The sequence below is a fragment of the Trichomycterus rosablanca genome, chromosome 2, assembly GCF_030014385.1.
Source record: "Trichomycterus rosablanca isolate fTriRos1 chromosome 2, fTriRos1.hap1, whole genome shotgun sequence".
Classification (NCBI taxonomy): Eukaryota; Metazoa; Chordata; class Actinopteri; order Siluriformes; family Trichomycteridae; genus Trichomycterus; species Trichomycterus rosablanca.
In genome coordinates this window covers 61,038,423-61,060,772 of record NC_085989.1, presented here as the reverse complement: position 1 = coordinate 61,060,772, position 22,350 = coordinate 61,038,423, and the positions used below count along the sequence as shown (strand labels likewise).

Here is a 22,350-nt window from a genome sequence, read left to right as displayed (position 1 = left end):
CTCGAGGTTAAGCAGTTTGCTAAATCCGGGGTGGCGAAGCTGGGTTACGCTTCTCTTTTTTCTATCTATTACAGGTCGGCTCTCCCCAACGCCAACCAGTCCCGTCTAGTGGCGAGACGCGCTTTGTGTCTTCCGGGTCTTTATATTCGGGCGACCGGGGTTCTCGTCTCGGCTTTTGTGGGGTTTTTTTTCATTTTCCTTTTTCAGCTTCAGCTGCCTGCAGTGTTCAGCAGTGTCAATCGGGGTTCTCACGATTCGTTTTTTTGTTCTCTGTTTTGACTTTTCTGTTTTCTGTTCTGTCTTTTGTTTTTTGTCTTTTGATTTAACATTAATAAATATTAATTTTATCTGCATTTTTGAGTCCTCCTCCTTTCCACATAATACTAAGTGGCTCCTGGTGTGAGTTATTGCATCTAAAAAGAGAGAGTGTGTGTGTGTGTGTGCACATGAAAGAAGACACTCCCTGCTTTCAGGTGGTGTGGGGGGTCTTAAGGGAAAAGATAATTCTTCACCAAAAGGCACCACATGACCCCCTGTGTAGTCAGACGCTGAAGTCGGACACATTTAACATTTATGATGATGTAACATAAACTGAGTTGTGATGTAAACACTTTTTCCAACATGGCCGACCAATTAATCAAGTGTAGATATCAGATAATAATGTTTAATATGTGTGTTAATTCTAACAGTAAGTCAGGTGAACGAGTTTCACCTCACAGAAACCTGCTGCCCAACTGCACTTAACATCAGTCTTCAGTCTACAAAGATCTTCTGTATCTACAGTGTGAAAGTGAAGATCTTACCACAGTATCTCCAGTTTACAGTGTGGATTCTCCAGTCCAGCAGAGAGCAGCTTCACTCCTGAATCCTTCAGTTCATTGTAACTCAGGTTCAGATGTTTCAGACTGGAGGAGTTTAAACTGAGAACTGAGGACAGAACTTCACAACTTTCCTCTGTTAGATCACACCACACCAACCTGGAGAGAAATAATCAGATCAGACTACATTGTAGATAAAAGTGAAAGCAGTTAAACTGATGAATCAACCAATAGCAGGACTGCTCAACTGTACTGATTTACAAAGGGGCGGAGCTTCACATTTCTACACAGTCCAAGTGCTAACTATAGCCATGTAGCGACTGAGAATTAATACAACGTTACCCGCTGATTATAAATGATAAATTTATTTCTGTCTCCATCCTGAAACATAGATGAGTGACTGTGTGTGTGTGTGTGTGTGTGTGTGTGTGTGACACCAGGGTGTGTTCCTACTTCCATGGAAGTGTTTTAGAGTAGCACTGGATCCACCATGGTCCTGACCAGTATGAAGTGGTCAGATAAATTCACTCCATGCTAACATCCTCAGATCTCAGCAAAAGTAAACCAGTGTACTTTACTGCTGCACCACCTGAGCGCCCCTTCATACTAACATGAGAGTCTTTATGTACAAAGATCGTCTATTATTAATGTATTTCTCTCTTTATTACTAAACTTCACCAGTTTATTATTTCAAAGAAATAATAAAAGGAAATTTTGTCATACACTACTCAAAAAGTTCGGGATATTTGGCTTTCAGATGAAATTTCAGGATGAAGCTAAAATGCACTCTGACCTTTACAGGTGAACTTAATGTGACCTTCTCTAAACTTTTGAATGTCCAACTGTTCAATGTTTCAGTACTTTCTGCACAACTTGCTGTTCTCTAACAAGGAGCTTATGTGCTTAATAAAATTCCCTGTAACAATATAGGGGGTTGTGAGAGCATAAAACTGCTCTGTTGTCGGCACATCCTGCTCTCTGAAACTGATGCACTCAGCTGAATACACACACACAAAAAAAAAATTGGCAAAACGACAGCTCAGCAGAAAATTGATTAGATCAGTCAGAGACCAGAGGTATGTGTCACTTCACGAGCAAAGGGCATTTTGTCAAAAGTATAAAAACTGATCGAACGCACAATACGGGGTCTGTGCTTCAACTTCCCGCTAGGGGTGAAGACTCAGAACGCTGCAGCCTGAGAGCCTGGGGAGAGCTGATTTCTTTGCAACTTTTCAATAAACCTCTTAATTATAAAATGAGTTGACCTGATCAATTATCTAGAAAAGATTCATTATTTACAACACTTAACGGCAAAATTCACAACAGCAAGAGATACAAAGAGACTGGAAGAGTCACAGAAAGGCATAGGAGTGGACGTCCTTTGGTCACATCCCACACTGATGACCGCTTCATTGTGAACAGTCGACCTGCAAGGGTACCTGACCACACCACCCAGCACAGGCATCATTTACGGGAGCATTTACGCTGGACGAGGGACCATTCGTCATCTGTCTCGGGTATTCCTGTGATTTACGGCGTGGCCCCTGGGCCTAGGAGCTACCCATCGATGTTCCAGCGAGGAGTGGACTTTAGTGTTTTAAGTGAGGTCCCATGATCCAAGGTCTTGCCCACTTTTGTTCAGACCTCATCTGCTCAATGTCGTCAGCTAAACCTGGCCCTGTTCAACTGCCGCTCCATGTCTGATAAAGCCGTCCTCCTTAACGACCTCATCGGACATCATCACCTGGACCTGCTCTTCCTGACTGAAACCTGGCAATCACAAGGCGATTTCTTTCATCTAAATGCGGCCAACCCACCTGGCTTTAAATATCTTTGTGCACCTAGGCTGAGTGGTCGTGGTGGGGGTCTAGCCGTCTTTTTTAGCAGTAAAATAAAAATAACTATGTGTAAGATGCAGGAAACTGCTCACTTTGAGTACATGGCTCTCAGGATCATGGGCCCTTGTCCAACTGTTGTGTTGTTAGTTTACCGTCCTCCTAGCAGTTCCATCTCCGATTTCCTACTTGAACTTGGTGAGGTCCTAACCACTGTCAGTTCTCTGTCAAAGTCATTGGTCGTCCTTGGTGACTTTAATATTCATATTGACTCTGTATCTCCTGGTTCTACTGGTTTTTTGTCACTCTTAAACTGCTTTGACTTGTATCAACATGTGGATTTTTCAACTCATAAACATGGTCACATTTTAGACTTGATCTGCTCCTCAGCGGGAACTATCACTAATGTATCAGGTCATGATATTGGAATATCCGATCATCTGTTTATTACATCATGTATTTCACTACACACTGCTAACCCCCCCTCTAAGACCCTTCTCTCTTACCGTAATATCTCCTCTGTTGATCCGTTAGCTTTCTCCTCTGTCCTGGAATCCTCCAGTTTACCTCTTATTACCTCACTACGCGACATTGATGAGGCCATCTCTGTTTACAATCAGTCTATGGCCGATACCCTTAACACCCTTGCTCCAGTTATAACTCGGTCTGTGCCCTCCTCGCATTCCTCACCCTGGTTTACTGCAGAACTTCGTGGTTTAAAAACAGCTGGTAGGCGTCTTGAACGTCTTTATAGGAAAAAAGGCTTATATGTTCACCATCAAGCTTATCTGGATCATCTGGTCAGATATAAAGAGGCTTTAAACAATGCTCGCACTACCTACTACACTTCTACAATTACAAAGGCAGGCCTGGATCCCAAGCGACTCTTTACTACTGTGAATAAACTTTTGCGACCCCCCTCAGACTCCCTGGCTCCATCATCGGATTTATGTAATGCATTTCTTAACTTTTTCAGGGACAAAGTGTCCAACATTTACCAGGAAATACTGAATGATCAGACATGTAAATCACTGCTGTCATCTCCAATCTCTTTCGGTACTTCCTCTTCCCTGCTCACTTTCTCGTCTTTTGCATCTGTCAATCCTGTTTGCGTCACTAGAATTATAACAGGCTCCAAGACCACTACCTCACTCCTTGATCCTGCCCCTACAGTTCTTCTCAAGCAAGTTATTTCTTCTCTTTTGCCCTCTATTTGTCACCTCGTCAACCTTTCTCTCGAATCTGGTTATGTTCCGGTAGCTCTGAAAACTTCTGTTGTTACCCCCATAATTAAAAAACCTGATTTAGATAGCTCCATATTAAGTAGCCGTGAACATGAATTCTAACATTCTTTTCGACACCTTTCAATCTGGTTTTCGTGCCCGTCATAGCACAGAGACTGCACTCTTGTGTGTACTCAACGACCTTCTTCTTTCCTCTGACAAAGGTTTTGCTTCTCTCCTTTTACTCCTTGATCTTACTGCTGCTTTTGACACGGTTAACCATGAAATTCTCATAACCCGGCTCTCTGACATTGGTTTTTCCGGCATAGTTTTGACTTGGTTTAAATCTTATCTATCTGATAGGCATCACTTTGTTGGCATAGGTAAACACACATCTGACGTTGCTCCTGTTAAGCAGGGTGTCCCCCAGGGCTCAGTATTGGGACTGTTGCTGTTTCTTATTTACATCCTGCCCCTTGGTGATATTTTCCGTCACCATGGGTTAAATTTTCACTGCTACGCTGACGACACCCAGGTTTATCTAAACCTTTTACCATCTGATCCTTTCCCACCACCATCCCTCACCGAGTGCATCTGTGATCTCAACTCATGGCTGTGTGCAAACTTTCTTCTATTGAATGCCCATAAGACGGAGTATCTCATTATTGGCTCCAAATCGGCTGTCTCTTCTATCACTAACACATCCCTCACTATTGCTGGTATCGCTGTTCAGTCTTCTTCTAAGGCACGTAATCTCGGGGTGCTGCTCGACCCTCCCCTGTCACTGGAGCCACATATCAATTCATTGGCAAAGTCTGCCTTCCTCCAGCTTCGAAAGGTCACCCGTTTGCGTCCGTTCCTTTGGTTTAAAGCTGCCGAGACCCTGGTACATGCCTTTGTCACTTCCAAACTTGACTATTGCAATTCTCTCCTCTATGGACTGCCTTCAAAATCCCTCCGACCCTTGCAGATTGCTCAGAATGCTGCTGCCCGAGTACTGACCCAGTCAAAAAAACATGAACATATCACCCCGGTACTTGAACAACTCCATTGGCTCCCTGTCAAAAAACGTATCCAATATAAAATTTTAGTGCTCGCTTTCAAGGCACTTCATGGTCTGGCTCCCTTGTATCTGGCTGATCTTTTACATCGCTATGTCCCTTCTCGCAGGCTAAGATCGTTTGATGCTGGTCTCCTTGTTATACCTAGGTTTAGGTTGACCACCATGGGTGGTAGATCATTTAGTGTTGCTGCCCCGACACTGTGGAACTCTCTTCCTCTCCCTCTTCGTCTCTCTTCCTCTCTTTCTGAGTTTAGATCTCTTCTTAAAACGTTCTTGTTTACTCAACACTTTCATTCTCATGTTTCTGTTTGATTATTGTTCTTGACAATAATTCTTATAATTACTATGTGAAGCGTCCTTGGGTATTATGAAAGGCGCTATATAAGTTGAATGTATTATTATTATTATTATTATTGTTGGGGTATACCCACCACTGTTGTTGGCTTTTGTTTCAATTTTGCTTCTACTTAAATGTCCGACTTTCATGATATAACATCACTGTAGCGTGAACTTTTTACCTTTTCCATCAATTTCACCAGAAAGCCAAATATCCCGAACTTTTTGTGAGTAGTGTAATTTGTCTTCAATTTTATTTTGTTTAAAAAAATCAGGAAGAAAAATGTATTGTGAACTCAGTATTGTGAATCACATTGCATCATGGGTGGAGTGTATCGTTAAATCCCTACTCTGCATAATTAGCAGAGTGCAAGTTAGTAGGTGGTGTAAAAAAACATCATTATTATTTTAATGTTACTTAATAAATGGTCATTTCAGACACATTTTGAGATCAGACTGCAACACTAGATTAGCAACTTCTCAGTTTCGTAAATCTAATTATTAATGTTTAAGTGATAAACTCATGAATCAAATGTCAATAAATGACTCACTCAGCTTTTCTTGATTCTTTCACAACTGGCAGGAGCTTCAGAAGACCTTCATGTGATGGATAATATCTCCTCAAATCAAACTCATCCAGCTCCTGATCTGAGTTCAGCAACACAAACACCAGAGCCGACCACTGAGCAGGAGACAGACGGTGTCCATCATGATGAAGAGAACCTTCTCTGTTCAGGTATTGTTGGACTTCCTGCACTAGAGAATCATCGTTCAGTTCATTCAGACAGTGGAACAGATTGATGGATTTCTCTGGAGAGGGATTCTCACTGATCTTCTCCTTGATGTACTTGACCATTTCCTCTTTGTTGTAAGAGCTACTTCCTGTTTGTGGCAGTAGGCCTCGTAAGAGATTCTGATTGGACTCCAGTGAGAGACCCAGGAGGAAGCGGAGGAAAAGATCCAGGTGTCCATTCTTACTCTGTAAGGCCTTGTCCACTGCACTCTTCAAAAAGTCAGACATGTTTGTATAGTTTCTAAAGATGTTAAAGAATTCAGTGTTTTGCATCACCAGCACATTTCTGTTTTTGTTGATGAAGGTGAGAAATACATATAAAGCAGCCAGAAACTCCTGAACACTCAGGTGCACAAAGCTGAAGACCTGACCCAGGTGCAGCCCAGCCTCTTTTATGAAGATCTGGGTACAGACTCCTGAGTACACTGATGCGTTTTTGACATCAATGCCACATTCTGTCAGGTCTTCTTCATAGAAGATCAGGTTTACTTTCTCCATCTGTTGGAAGGCCAGTTTTCCCAGTGCCAGTATCGTCTCACTGGTCTGAAGAGGATCAGGGTCAGATTTCCCATGGTACTTTTGTTCCTTGTGTTTTATCTGAAAGATCAGGAAGTAAGTGAACATTTGAGTCAGAGTTTTGGGGATCTTTTTCTCCTCGGCTCCATCCAGAATTCTCTCTAGAACAGAGGCTGAGATCCAGCAGAAGAATGGAATGTGACACATGATGTAGAGGCTTCTTGATGACTTCATGTGAGTGATGATTTTACTGGCCAGGTTCTCATCACTGATCCTCTTCCTGAAGTACGTCTCTTTCTGAGGATCACTGAACCCTCGTACCTCTGTTAGCTGGGCTACACAGACAGTCGTGATCTGATTGGCTTCTCCTGGTCGAGTGGTGATCCAGAGGTGAGCAGAGGGAAGCAGGTTCCCCTTGATGAGGTTTGTCAGCAGCACATCCATTTTTAATGACTTTGTTATGTTACACAATCGCTCATTATTTTGAAAATCTAGAGGAATTCGACACTCATCCAGACCATCAAAGATGAACAAAACTTTATAAGCATCACAGTCTAATGATGGCAGACCTTTCACTTCTGGAAAAAACTGATGAAGAAGTTCCATCAGACTGAGGTTTTCCTGCTTCATCAAGTTTAGCTCTCTAAAAGGAAGTGGAAATATGAAGACAACGTCCTGATTTGCTTTTCCTTCAGCCCAGTCCAGAATGAACTTCTGCACTGAGACTGTTTTTCCAATTCCAGCGATTCCTTTAGTCAGCACAGTTCTAATGGACGTGTCTTTAAAGAGGTCAGTGCATTTGATGGGAATCTCCTGTACTGCTGGTCTCCTGGATGTAGCTTCAATCTGTCTGACCTCATGTTCATCATTGACGCCTTCACTCCAACCCTCTGTGATGTAGAGCTCTGTGAAGATCTCATTCAGAAGTGCTGAGCTTCCATGCTGGGAGATTCCTTCACAGATTCTTTTACATTTCTCTCTCAGATTGGATTTGAGTTTTTTCTGATATACAGGGATTAATAGTTCTAATAAACAGAAGATGATGATTAATATTTTACTGCATGATCTATAAACACAGTATATAATTTATTATTGTAATAAATAATAGGTTTGTATATAAATTATTTTCTGTTTATAAGTATAAATCTCTATGATTATAATTAGTTTATTTGTAGAGATGTAGTGACCAATATCATAGTTAGAATTCTCATCTAATATCAAGTACCTAATGGTCATAACATGTTTTATAATATAATGTAATGACTAATCAAAAGTGTAGATGATTCTAGAACCAAGATGAATATGGAAGAGTTTGTTTATCTAATGGTAAATAAATTAATAATGTAAGTATGTAGGTCTCTTACTCCTCTGCAGGGTGTTAGCGAGGTCTGTCTGGTTCATGAGCTTCAGAACATTCAGCGTGATCTTTAGCGCCCCCTCTCTGAAACTACTCAGATCTTCCACATCCTTTACCTCCTGCTCAGAGCATGCTGGGTAATCTTCATTCAGTAGCTTTTTGAACTTGTTTAGCTCATTCTTTAACATGCTGATGACTTTGAGCTCCAGTTCCTGTTAAGGAATTTAGAGAACCAGATCTTCACTATAAGCACCATGAGGTAATAAAGAAAATGACTGAGTGATGTGACTATATAAGGAGTGATGTAGTTTTTCTGCATATTAAGTTCAGTAAATGAATAAACAGTAATTGTGCATTAAAATGTGCTTAGGCTTTAAACTGGAATTTCACCTCTGTCCGAACTAGCCGCATTAAAATGTGGAAGGTTGTGTGTTTAATAAACCCAAATAAGCCCCAATAATCCCATATGGCAAAAATCAAGCGATCATTCAGGTCTAAAAGAACCAGAACAACATCTAAGGAGGGTCCAGAATCCAAAATCAACATAAAATCCCTCACAGTATTCATTTAGCCAATCAGCAAACTAGATTAGCATTATTATTATAAATACACACACATACATACAAACCTTAAATATGGATTCCAACTGATAAGTAACATTTAATTTCTTCTTTTGTGTTCTGTAAATAAAAAGACAAAACAGTATTGACCACTAGCAGGTTCTATCATCCTGTTATTGAAACACTTCCTAGATCAGGGGTCACCAACCTTTTTGAGACCAAGAGCTAGGGTTGGGTGGTATGACAGTATTACGGTATACCACGGTATTTAAAAATGGTGACGGTATTCAAAAATGGTGACGGTATTTTTTAAATGTGAAGCGCCAAATTTCTGCTTCAGGTTTACCTTGAAAACGGAGACTTTAGGACATGCGCATCCACAGTAAGGGAGGGGTGGGAGGGGTGGGAAGGGTAGGCGGTTGGAGCTCACTGATTGGCTGTAAGGTGTGTAAGGTGATAACACAGAGAGATGAGTGAAAAGCCACACTGGCTAGCGTTAGCTGTGAGCTAACAAGCAGAAACTGAATAACGGCTTGTCTTTCAAAATCAACATTTTTTATCAGTTCAACCGGAAATGAACACAAGCGCGTGCATGCGCGGACATGTACTTATTTACTAAATATATCTTCAGTGTTAATCAAGCGCAAGTGTTGAGAAAAAGGAGCAAACAGTAATAATAACGTAATGCCCAATCCGGTGTTGTGACTCTTGTCTGCCATAGATTTTCCTGCCTATGTAAGAACTATTTTTTCCTAAATAAAAGCGCTATATTAAGAAAAAAGAACGTCTCACCTGTCGTGTAATGTGAATTATAAAATATATTGTCTGGCCCTTTAAGAATGTTAAGTGCACTGTAGGGCGTAGGGAGCAAGTGTGTAGGGAAGAGAGATCGGATTTGTACCGTTTCCGTGTTCGTGTTTTGCACGGAGCTTGTGTGACATTTAAAGTAGCGTTCTCGTTAACCACTCAAATGTTTGGAATTATTTTAACATTACTTTACATCACTGTCATCGCAACATGAACATTTACATTCATATTTTTTTTTTGTTACGGTATAGAACTTAATTCTGGATTACAGCCATAACTAATCGTACACGCTCATACACTTTCAAGAAATATCTGTAACTATAAACTAAGCAGTTAACTTTTGAAATATATTGAAGTGTTTAGCCGCTATTATTCTGTTTTGTGTGGGCAGTGAGAGGTTACAATGCCAAAATGTTATGTGTTAATGTTTGTGTTAAAGTGTAATTGATACACATGCATTTATACTTATGCGTATTTATTATAGATCAGATAAGATAAGCAATGTTTGACGCTCAGATTGTTAAATCTTTTTATAATAAAACACTGAAATATTGTAATTACACTCAAGTGTGTAATCACAAGTAGCCCTTCGTATTACTCGGTAACCTTGAAGTAGCTCTCGGTAGGGTTGGGCGGTATTGCCGATTTTCATACCGTCATACAATCTTCAGGAAATACCACGGTATACGGTATTATGATTTGTTCAAAAAACAGTTTTCTTAAATTTCCTAAAAATTGTTACAGAAGTAATATTTTGATTTGAACTGAAATAAATAATGTTGCATGTTTAAATATATCTGTGGTTCCTTTCATTGTAAATCATAATAATCATTAACATCAACATGATTTTCATACCGTCATACCGTCTTCAGGAAATACCGGTATACGGTATTATTCCCCCCCCCCCCCCCCCCCCCCCGGTAATACCGTATACCGCGGTATTTCCTGAAGACGGTATGACGGTATGAAAATCGGCAATACCGCCCAACCCTACCGAGAGCTACTTCAAGGTTACGAGTAATACGAAGGGCTACTTGTTTCATACAAACTTCCTGAATACCATTAAGTTGCACGGTTTACCTTTAATGATAATATTATTATTAATATTAATAATAAACAATCAAACATGTGCAGAGACAATCTGATCACATGTTAATGTTAATGATTATTATGATTTACAATGAAAGGAACCACAGATATATTTAAACATGCAACATTATTTATTTCAGTTCTAATCAAAATATTACTTCTGTAACATTTTTTTGAGAATTTAAGAAAACTGTCTTAACACTACATTTGTAACATTTTTTGAACAAATCATGAACTTTTGAAGTAATCACCAAATCTGTAGCATTTTTAACAAAAGCACATCTGTTTACTTTCTAACAAATTTTTCACATTTTTGTACGATTTTTGAGTTTAATGTTGCCATGGTGTTTCACTAAAAACATCTGTTATCTCTTTCTTTGTCTGTAAATGTCTGTTAGTGGGAAGACTGGCATTGCATGTTGTTCACCAGTGTACTGTAATCTGGGGTGTAATTTGACACTGCAACTGTGTGAGTGAGTGTTGTAGATGTTCATCAGTAAGCCGAGTTCTGCGTTTGTTCTTGATGAAGTTTATGTCAGAAAAGGCCGATTCACAGAGATAGGTTGAACCAAAAAGGCAGGCAACTTTCATAGCTGCTGTGCATACATCTTTTGTACTTTTCCATGTCTATAAGGCACCAAAAGTTTCGTGCACCCTGATGGGCTTTGAGGTACGGTAGAGGTCATTTTGCAATGTTAGGATTTCGATCTCCATCTGTACAGCATCCAAGTTGAACGTTGCACTTAGTGTCCACCTGCATGAAAGGATTTGAAATGAATAACACACATGGCTCAAGTTTATCAAAGTCACAAAATCTGTTCTCAAACTCTTGCCCAAGTCTGTTTATGACTTGAGAGTACTTTTCTGCAGCTTTGTCAAAAGCCCCAGATGCAGAAGAATTGTCATTCAGCACTGACTGCATGGATGGAAAATGCAGCAGTTTTTTCTCTGTAAATGGCCAGAGAAAATGTTCCTCTTAGCTTTAAATGTGTTTACAGCACTTATCATGTCAGCAACACTCTTATCTTTGCCTTGCAGCTCACAGTTCAAATGGTTCAGTTTCCCAGTGATGTCAGTTAAAAATGTGAGGTCAAGTATCCACTCAGTGTCCTCGAGCAGGGATGAGTCTTCCCCCTTGGATTGCATGAACTCTTTGATTTCACCCAAAAGTGACAAAAAACGCTGCAAAACTCGTCCCCTGCTGAGCCATCGGATTTCTGTGTGTAGTAGCAGGTCACCATATTCAGCTGACAGCTCCTCCAGCAGCACCTTGAATATTCTGTGTTGTTTGGCTTTGGAGCGAATGCCATTTATGATCTTCATGACGAGAATCATCACATGATCAAAGCCGGTAACTTTTGCACATATCGTCTGCTGATGAATGATGCAGTGGTTATGCAGAAATTTTGGGAAATCTGTGTCACCTTTGCATTGCGCAATAAAGCCCACATGTCGGCCCGTCATGGCAGGAGCCCCGTCCGTAGTAATCAAAACCAACTTTTCCAGTGGTACCTTTTTCTCCACAAAGAACCTCTTCACCGCGTTGTAGATGTCCACTCCCCTAGTTGTTGTTTTCAGGGGCAGTAGTTCCAGGAGTTCTTCTTTTGTGGAGAAATCATCAAACACCATTCGGATAAACATCACCAGCTGTGACGTACTGCTGCTGTCCACAGACTCGTCGCACTGGATGCTGAACCACCTGCACGTTATCAGATCCCAGTCAAGCTGCTCTGTCAAGTTCCCGGACATAGCCGAAACTCTTCTAACCATCATACTGGCTCCCAGTTGGACATCGGAGAGAATAGAGATGGCATTGGGAGCATTCTTCTCGTCTTTAAACACAGAGTGCGCTATTATCATCATTGCTTCTTTTAATACATCTCCGTCTGAAAAAGTTTTTTTATTCCTTATTAAAAAATTCGCAGCTCTATATGAAGCTTCCATTGCTTTTTGTGATTTTTTTACTGGCATTGTGAAAAAAAGATTGCTGTTTCCCCAAAGCTGCCTTTAATTCACGGGTTTTTTCTGCACGTTGTTAACTGCCAGGTGTGTAGTTAGCATTAAAGTTTTTTAGAAACAAATTAGACAGACACATTTTTCTTTCACTGACGTGAAAAAGAACTCTTTCTCCCAGTCACTGTGAAAATGGTACGTTTTCTTTCGCTTCTCTGCCATTTTTCTTTATTTTTAGAGGTAAAAAGCGCTGTGCATGCTTGGTTGTCACATCAACGATTGGGATGAAGGCTTGTGTTGCGCATGACATTGAACTTTTACCCCAGGCAGATCATATATAAATAAAGCATTTTTGTTTTAAAAAAAATGTATATTCAGTATTGAAATTTACATCAATGCATGTGTTATTGTTCAAAAAGTACAGCAACCTAAATAAAACTTTTAGACGGAGCTTCATGGTGGCTAGTGCTATTTTAAGAACATGGCTGCAGGCGACTCACGTGGTCCCGGCGGGCGACCTGGTGCCCGCGGGCACCGTGTTGGTGACCCCTGTCCTAGATGATTAGCATTTTTATGAATGAATTGCTTAGTGGACTGAGTTTAATGAGATTAATACATTTGATCAGGAGAAACTGGAAGTAAAAACACTGCACCAGGACATACTAGAGATTATACTGACCTCAGATCAGTAAAACATCCTCCATCTTTAAAGTTTTGTGGAGGATCTATTGACTGATCGCTCTTCATGGAGACACAGCTGGGTTGAGGTGAATCTGGTTTCGTACCCTCCATCACACTGGAGTAACACTGAAGTAAAAACCAAACATAAAGAACTCTATATAAAGCACAGGGGCACCTAAAAGCTTCAGTTCAGAGAAACACCAACAAGCACATGGTACAGTAATCAGACAGCTTAGCTAACTAGCAGCTAGTTTAGTTCAACTGAAGTCACATACTCTAAAAGCATTACAGAGCAGTTTTACATCCCAGCTAAGACATTTATGTTTTTATTACTTTTACACCAGTATGCCAGTAACTCTGATCTGGTTTACATTCTTAATTCTAAATGACATTCTTAAATAAATGAAAGTGTATTAATAACAATCTCCCTCTCATCAGTGTGTTAGATTAGTGCTTTCTTTATAATCACACACAGCGTGGACACATCAGTAATGAACTCCAACCTTCCTTCAGTAAAGTTTACACTATTCATGCCATGCTCTCATACATCTTTGTTATTTGATGTTTGATGTTTATTATTGATTGTGTGTTTCTGTTATTTTGTCCACCGCCTGCATGTGTGTAAACACCAGCACGCTGACGTCACAACATCTGTGTAAAGCTACATTTTAGTATCCAGACTAAAACAAGGAAGCAGTTTTCAGAAATCTCTTCATCCTGTTTTCATTAATCGTGGGTTTGTGAGTTGGTGTGGATGAGAGAAAAACACAGAAGTGTAAAAAATCTCCGTGTTGTTGTTGACACGCCTAAATAACGGTGTTAAATGTGACAGTTCCTAAACACAACACATATCAGATCATAAAAACCTGATCCTAAACATTTATCCATCAAATACGGATTCATAACATTCACATATTACAGTTTTATATTCTTATACTCACCGCGATTATCTGGAAAACCTCTTCACGTTTCTCTCCTCCACACTAAATACTTTCACTTTCACCAAATCGAGTTCAATGCCGCATACTATGGCGTCAGATTAGTGCCAAAAGTCGAGAGCACATTTTATTTGTGAGCGAGCAGGATTTTCTCTGCTCTCGCACGAATTCACCCTGCTCGCTCACGAATAAGTTGTGCTCGCGCACGAAAGTGTATGCGCGCACTCGAAACGCAGCTCTCGCGCTCAAATCGTATGCGCGCACTCAAAGCAAACTGCGCTCGCGCTCAAATATTTCTTGCTCGCTCTCATAACTGCACTTGCCCTCGCGCTCGGAGTTTGCGCGTTAAAACAGTGCCAAAAGTTGTCGACCAATCAAATGTGTTTTTGGCTTCGACCAATGAGCCACAACTTCCCGTTGCAAAGAGAGTAATGGACAATCAACGACCTCAGGTAAGATTATTAATTATTTTAATTTTAGACTTATTTTAGAGTACATAAAAATCATCATTTTAAAAGGGTAGAATTTGTTAAAGCTTTAACAATCAGGCATATTCTGACTATGCTCATCTTTTAACCTGTATGTCTAATTATCTTATAAGTTTCTTTTGTTGTCTAGGCCTTACTAAGACATAAAGCTTTTGGAGGGGTAGCTGCATAAATAGCAGTATGTAGTAAGCAGTCTGGCTTATGTACTGATCTGAATTGTTTACATTTCATTTGCACACATGAAATGATCATTATTGATTAATTAGCGAGAAAAAAATCATATTCCTGAAGATATATTAAATGCCCTCAGGCAAATTCACATGTTGGTGAATGAACATGTGGAAACCAGACTGTCATCCATCAGGGTACAGACAGTTCCACAAGTGACTGAACTTAAATCCATGCTAGGATTCCCACTGCCCAAATTTGAGCATACTGGCACAAATGTCCTTGATTGTCTAAGTTATACATTTCTTTAACATATATTTCCCTACATTATTTATTGTTTCTACATTTTAAGGTTATTGTTGTCCTTGAATTTTATACAGATACCACTTTTTCACAGATGTTTTTCAGTCAACAAAGTATTACATTTTAAGTCATTTATTTTGTCTTACAGAATTGAAAGGCTGTTGGTTGATGTGTGGACAGCTGTGACCTCCACATTTTATGATATCCTGGACAATCTTGAACAAGTTGGGATGCTGGACATTGCAAATACCCAGCACCTCTTTCTGGTACACCTTGTGTTTCTTCTCCAAACTTCAGATCTTTGTTGAAGGCTGGAACCACCATCCCCTTTTATGACCCCGGGAACAAATGTGGCAAATGTAACTTTTGTGCTGACTCTGACTTGTACTCTATTCTTGTACTCTATTGGACTCTATTCTCATAGATACTTGTGCTGACTCTGTTCTCATATACATTACATGTAAATAAATAACAGTACACAGTTTGTTTTACTTATTTATTGAATGAGCACAAATATCCACAGACGAACTGGTCTGATGTGTTCCTGTCCTGTGAGCCATTGAAAGAATGTTTTTGGACAAAGAGAGGGCGAACCAGCTGTCTTAACCATAGGTGGTAAAGTCTGCATTAGCCTGTTCAGAAAGAAACACCAAAAAGCAAAATAAGCATTGACTTTTGTATAGATTACAATGTTTCTTTGTTATATACATGTACATACCACTCTTTACAACAGCTTAAACACACACAAGCTGGTGTTATTATAGCAGATGAACAAAGCAGATTTAAAGGCCATATTTAATGCATTAAGTAAATAATTATAACGGTGTCCTAATATGATAGTATTGTCCTTATAATTTAATTATAGGAGTAATAAAAATGAAGATAATATCAAATACATTGTTATCTTTCTCCACACTAGCTGGCATGAATTTCTATACAATCCAATGGAAAATATATTTGACACACTGAACATAAAGCCTAAATAAAAACATTAGTGTTAACAATATCAATACACAAAAAGTGCACCATATTAAATGCAGACTGGTTGGTACTATGATATTGTTGATATTGCAGATATGTTTTCACCTTACTGCTTGGTGTTCTAACACTACTTGCTTCCTTGCTGGATTCTGGTGGGGGAATCTCAGCTACAATAGATGCACCAGGGGAAAGCTGTCATTGTATGTGGCTTTTTCTTGAACACCGCAGATGATTCAGAAACCTATATTTAAAACATTACATTATGCATGGTAAATATGCAATGTTCACACTTTACATAATAGTCAATAAAGCAAAAGCCTGACATACTGTAAGGTATCAAAAACTATTAAATTGCTGTAATAATAAAAAACAGCAGAACATTCAATTGTAAAACATTTTATTTTAAAGAGTTAAATTATTTAATGTGTCATGTTTGATATTCTGGTCTTGGTTGGGAAAGTGAACATGATGTTCACTATCGTGTTAGAGATAGTTCATCATATCATTTAGGTGGCTATAGCTTCCTGATCTACCCACTTTGATTTACTAAAATAGTCCATTTTTGTACTGTGGCACTAAACTCGTGAACACATGAACTTTACTGTATAAAGGCTTTACTTTATTAATTAACATAAAAAATACACAAAAGCTATTTTATGTTAGGGGTACCGCTTTAGCTAGCTTTCTCTTTCTCTTTTCTACATTCTCTTTAACACTTTTTTTAAAATTATAAAATAGTGTAAAATAAAATTAATATTAATCTTACCTGAGGTCGTTGATTGTCCATTTGTCTTCACAACGGTTCACTCTTTCCGACCAGTGAAAATGCAGGGGAAGTTGTGACTCATTGGTCGAAGCCGAAAACACATTCTGATTGGTCGACGACTTTTGGGACTGTTTTAACGTGAGGGCAAGTGCAGTTATGAGAGCGAGCAAGAAATATTTGAGCGCGAGCGCAGTTTGCTTTGAGTGCGCGCATACGATTTGAGCGCGAGAGCTGCGTTTCGAGTGCGCGCATGCACTTTCGTGCGCGAGCACAACTTATTCGTGAGCGAGCAGGGTGAATTCGTGCGAGAGCAGAGAAAATCCTGCTCGCGCACAAATAAAATGTGCTCTCGACTTTTGGCACTAATCTGACGCCATACGCATTCAAGTGCTCCTCCAGATCTCTCACTTTCTGAGTTCAAAGTCGCGAGTACAATCTGAATCTACACTCGAGAGGATTTTAGTTTAAACACTTATACAAACATATTTAGACAGTAATCAATATTATATTTTTGTTCTGTGAATAATAAGATTAAACTAAATGCGTTACCACTAAAGGACAGAAATGCAATCGTATTAAATTCACACAATTTGTCTACATGTGAACGCTGCACTAAAACCAGCATCCGCCCAAACTCTGATTCTGTTTCCAGTTCTGTCAGAAAGTAACTGCTGTCCTCTCACACAGTCTCCTGCTAAAGTTTGTGCACCTCTGCTCAAATCTTATGGTTGATCAAGTAAAAATAATGAACAACAACGTCATCTAATTTAATGATGTCATTTCCTGCTAATTTAATGCACTATCGCGGATTATTTACTAAACTGAACAAATGAGAGAGAAACACACCTAAATGTGCCGTAACATTTGTTCATGCCACATGTTGTACCTGTTTTTCCTTCCTGCAAAATGTTAAGTTGCTGTAATTCTGAAACAGTATTTACTGCACATATTTAACACACAATTACAGTGTTGGTTACGCTGACATCAGACTTTCATACCATTTTTTTTTACTACATCTGTACTTTACAACAAGCAAACTGCACTACAAGTTTACCTTAGTAAAACTATCTTTATTTACATGCACAAATATTATATTGCAAATACTAAAGGGATGTTCAGCAAGACTTGTGCACATGTTACAGCAGTCTGTGACAGTTACAATACAGAAATTAGAATGAAAGAATAACAGCAAAGGACCAGCAGGAGAAACAAGTCAGGTCCAACAAAAAGAGACTCGGCAAAACTGTATTCATTAAAGTGTAAAGAAAACAATGCTGCAAACTAAACAAACAAACAAAAGAAAAGCTGCTCCAGAGCGCTCTGGACCTCAGACTGGAGCGAAGGTTTACCTTCCAACATGACAACGACCTGAAGCACACAGCCAAGAGAACAAAGGCGTGGCTTCAGAGAAAGTCTGTGAAGGTCCTTGAGTGGCTCAGCCAGAGTCCAGACCTGAATCTAATCAAACATCTGTGGAAGGAGCTGGAAATGGGCGTGTACCGATGCTCCCAATCCAACCTGACAGAGCTTGCAAGGAAATTCCAAGAGAAATGGGCAAAATGTTCCAGAAACAAGTGGGCCAAGCTCGTAGCTTCTTTCCCAAGAGGCCTTGAAGCTGTATTTGCTAAAGCTGCTATTAGGCTATCTTTACTCAAAACATGCAAAATAGTTCAAACAGCTTAAAACATTTAAGTCCATACAACGAAATGGCCAGTTTTAATTTAAAAGTAAAAGTAACCTTTAAACGCAATGTTTTTAATTTAATATTTAACGAGCGTCTGATGTCATACGCTACTCTCTTGCTATTGGTTAAAGCCATCTAATTAGCATATTGTGATATTTGAGCAAACATAGAAAATAGTTGAATATAACTCTGTATTTACTCTCTAAAACGTGGATCAGAGACATTCAGTTTGTGTTAAAGCTCTGCTTTGATTAAGATAAACTACAAGTTTGTGTTACATAAGAATTGTTTTAAATAGCGCGCTCGCTAAGTTAACTAACGGTCGGTGTTCTGTCGAATTTGTCCTACCCATCGAGATGTCCTACCGAGCATGTGCACATCAGTTTTGACTCGTTAACTGAAACGTCTATAATTTCGTGCTACCTTCGACGCCTATAATTTCGTATAACGTTAGCATAATTCATTTCTGCTAGCGGTTAGTATTGCATGGTTTTAATTGTAATTCTTTAAAAGTGTAATGTTTAAATATATGTAATACCGTTCTTATGCGAGTTAGTTTAATGTTATTTTGTTAGATAACTGTGCAAGGTGCACGAATTGGCTAAAGGTGATTGAATGATGTTGCTTAGCCTTAACTGTTAAACTAATGAACGTTGAATTTAACCACGTTTATACCTCGGTTTAGTGGTTGTTTTTAGGTGCACTTTTTATACATCTATATTTTTTACTCTTTATCTGCCTCCTTAACTTTACAACACAAAAGGTAGTTCAGACACGATCAGGACGTGATACGTGTACATTGTGCTGACCTAGCGGTTTAATAGTCACAGCCAAGGTTATGTGTAATAAAGTGGTTACTGAGGGGTATTTTCAGCATTTATAATGATATCTTGTGTATAGTTATTTTTTGTATGTAATACTATTTCTGTTGTTACTCTGTATAAAAATGACCATTGTCAGTTCTGTTCTGCGTATTTGTTCTTTATTGTATGTTTTTCTTTTCAGATATGGATGAGAAGTGGGAGGTTATTAACAATTTTCTCACTGTGGGATCATATCCAACCGGGTATGATAAATCACAGAGGCTAAATCTGCCTCCAAATTTCACCTAAAGGGTTAGCATTTTATTAACCACAAACTGTTTTAGTATACTGGCTAATACACAAGATGTTCTGTTAATACAAATCTGTAATTCCATTTTTTATTGTGAATGTAGATGGAGAACTGTTTCATGGAGACAGAAGGTGGTGAAAACCAAAGAGGCCAAACAGCTTTTTCAGGAGTTTCACTCCTCTCCGATTGGTGGGCATACAGGCATCTTAAAAACACGGAGTGCAATGGGTTCCAGATTTTACTGGCCTGGAATGTCAGTTGACATTGACAGTTGGGTGTGTGATTTTGTACATATGTTCCCTTTTTGTACTGTACAAGCCATATAAATATTAACACTTTATATCTTGTAGGTGTTGGAGTGTGACAGTTGTCAGAAGGTTGTGAAACCACTGACTGCTGTCCAGACATTACAATGCATTAAGGTAAAGGTGCTGAAGAACACACACACACACACACACACACACACACACACACACACACACACACACACACACACACACACACACACACACACACACACACACACACACATATATATACAATTCTTTTTCCCTTTATAAGGTATCAGATGTCTGGACCATAATGGCTTCCAGTACATTTGAACTGCTACAGATTACTTCTCTAAGTGGGTTGAGGTCTTTCCTTTAAGAAGTAAATCTGCAGCTGAGGTTACAAGACATCTCTGTTCCATTATATACAGACATGGACGTCCCAAACACATCCTCTCTGAACAAGGGAGAGAATTCATCAATGAAGTAAATACCATTCAATCATACTTTATGTTTGCAGCTCCATACATACATGTTAGCAGTTCCTCTGATGAGTGAAAGTATGAAGTTACTTTGTTAAATGTTACCAACTGTTGATCAGGGATTTTATTGACTTAGAATAACTTTATAGAGTCTTTGAGATGTGGGTGGAAACTAGAGTACCCAGAGAAATCCCAAACAGATATGGGGAGAACATGCAGAACTCCACACAGACAGTTTGTATCAGTGACCAAATTAGGGATCTTTGGGGCTGTAAGGCAATAGTGCTAACCACTCGCATCACCTTTTTACCTTGCAATGTATTATTATGAATAAATGTCTTGCTTATGTCTTTGGCTATAAATTTGTTGTATTAAAGCTCAACCACAGGCTTTGTGAGATGTTGTGCAGTGAACGGAGTGTGACTGCAGCATATCATCCTCAAACAAATGGTCTGGATGTAAAAACCAATGACAACATAAAGCGGTAAATGTAATTATTTAGTAATAACCAGAATTATTAGGCGATTACTAAATGTTGGTACTAATTGTGTGTGTACATATTAGAGCCCTTAAGAAACTTGTGAATGACCAGCAGAATGACCGGGATGTGAACCTGGGTGCCACTTTGTTCTCATTGAGATCGAAGGTCCATACAACAACTAAACCCTCGTCATTCCTGCTGATGTATGGAAGAGAGGAGGTGTTTCCATCAGAGCTTCCTGCTGAAATGCCAGTAAGTGAGATCTTGTAGCCCTTAGTTTCATTTTAAAGCATTTAAATGTAACTTGAAGTATCAGTGCACTGGAGATGTTGCCTGGATATAGTTTACATTTTGTGTCAAATAGCAGAAAAACCTGATCCAGCTGATTCTAAATTTGTTCTTCACCTGTTCTTGCAGTCCTCTTAGAAATGTAGTTTTGTATGTTCACACTCAGGTACAGTTGCACATCTAAAGCAAACATTTTTACCTGAATATTTCTTTTTGTCCTTGACATTGTAAAATGTATTGGTGAAATGTTTGTTTTGACTGTGCTACTCATGTTATATTTTGCTTTGTAAGATTAATGGTGCACAGGCAAAGTTGTTATATAATTTTGTAATGATTTAAATAACCTTTACAAACTCTTTCTATCCAGATCAATGCAGACATGTAATTGTTTTGCTGACGTCACATTGAAGTATTTTTATTGCATTATGATTAATGTACCATTTGATATGAAGTGTTTTCTTGTAGCTTTCCACTATCATTCTCCCTCAGGAGTCGACATACAGCAGATATCTAGATACCAGGGGGGAAAAACGGAGTGTATTGAAAAAAACAAGAGAAGAAAATATTACAAAATCTCAGGAGGAACAGAAAGAGGCAAATGCACAAAGGTGCAGAAAAAGTATCAACATCTAACATCCAGTGTTGGTGATGAAGTCCTGCTCCTGAATATGAGGAAGCATGGAAGGAAAAAAGGACGAATTGAACCAGATTTCTTTGGACCATCTACCATCCAAACAGTCAGAGGCAAACGTGTAACACTGCAGAAGCAAGAGGCGCTATTTTAAACAATACATATAATATTGGCCACATCAAACCAAATAAAAGAAGCACATGGCAGAATTCAGCTTCCATCTCCAAGGTTTCTACAGCTACCACCACGCAGGTGTCCCCAGCTACCACCACGCAGGTGTCCCCAGCTACCACCACGCAGGTGTCCCCAGCTACCACCACACAGGTGTCCCCAGCTACCACCACACAGGTGTCCCCAGCTACCACCACACAGGTGTCCCCAACTACCACCACGCAGGTGTCCCCAGCTACCACCACGCAGGTGTCCCCAGCTACCACCACGCAGGTGTCCCCAGCTACCACCACGCAGGTGTCCCCAGCTACCACCACACAGGTGTCCCCAGCTACCACCACACAGGTGTCCCCAGCTACCACCACTCAGATGTCCCCAACTACCACCACGCAGGTGTCCCCAGCTACCACCACTCAGATGTCCCCAACTACCACCACGCAGGTGTCCCCAGCTACCAGCCCACAGGTGTCTCCAGCTACCACCACGCAGGTGTCCCCAGCTACCACCACGCAGGTGTCCCCAGCTACCACCACGCAGGTGTCCCCAGCTACCAGCC

General features: G+C 39.7%; 1 protein-coding gene and 1 long non-coding RNA gene across 4 annotated transcripts in view; both read right to left on the bottom strand.

Annotated features, from left to right (window-relative positions):
• Positions 1-14,177, bottom strand: part of LOC134300118 (NACHT, LRR and PYD domains-containing protein 3-like) — an 82,867-nt gene extending 68,690 nt beyond the window's left edge. Inside the window, exons 1-5 of the mRNA XM_062984780.1 lie at positions 13,973-14,177; positions 13,030-13,157; positions 8,570-8,621; positions 7,949-8,153; positions 5,827-7,609 (exon numbers count right to left, since the gene is read on the bottom strand). Of these exons, the coding sequence (XP_062840850.1) occupies positions 5,827-7,609; positions 7,949-8,153; positions 8,570-8,621; positions 13,030-13,142 (2,153 nt within the window). The 5' untranslated portion in view covers positions 13,143-13,157; positions 13,973-14,177. The remainder of the gene's footprint in view (positions 1-5,826; positions 7,610-7,948; positions 8,154-8,569; positions 8,622-13,029; positions 13,158-13,972) is intronic.
• Positions 14,178-15,410: 1,233 nt separating this feature from the next.
• The window catches only part of LOC134300147 (uncharacterized), a 30,351-nt gene continuing 23,411 nt past the window's right edge, over positions 15,411-22,350 (bottom strand). The window contains exons 1-3 of one of the 3 annotated variants that reach the window (XR_010007315.1): positions 16,676-16,978; positions 16,015-16,150; positions 15,411-15,560 (exon numbers count right to left, since the gene is read on the bottom strand). This is a non-coding gene — a long non-coding RNA (uncharacterized LOC134300147). The other 2 variants (XR_010007317.1, XR_010007314.1) reach the window with 2 other exon arrangements.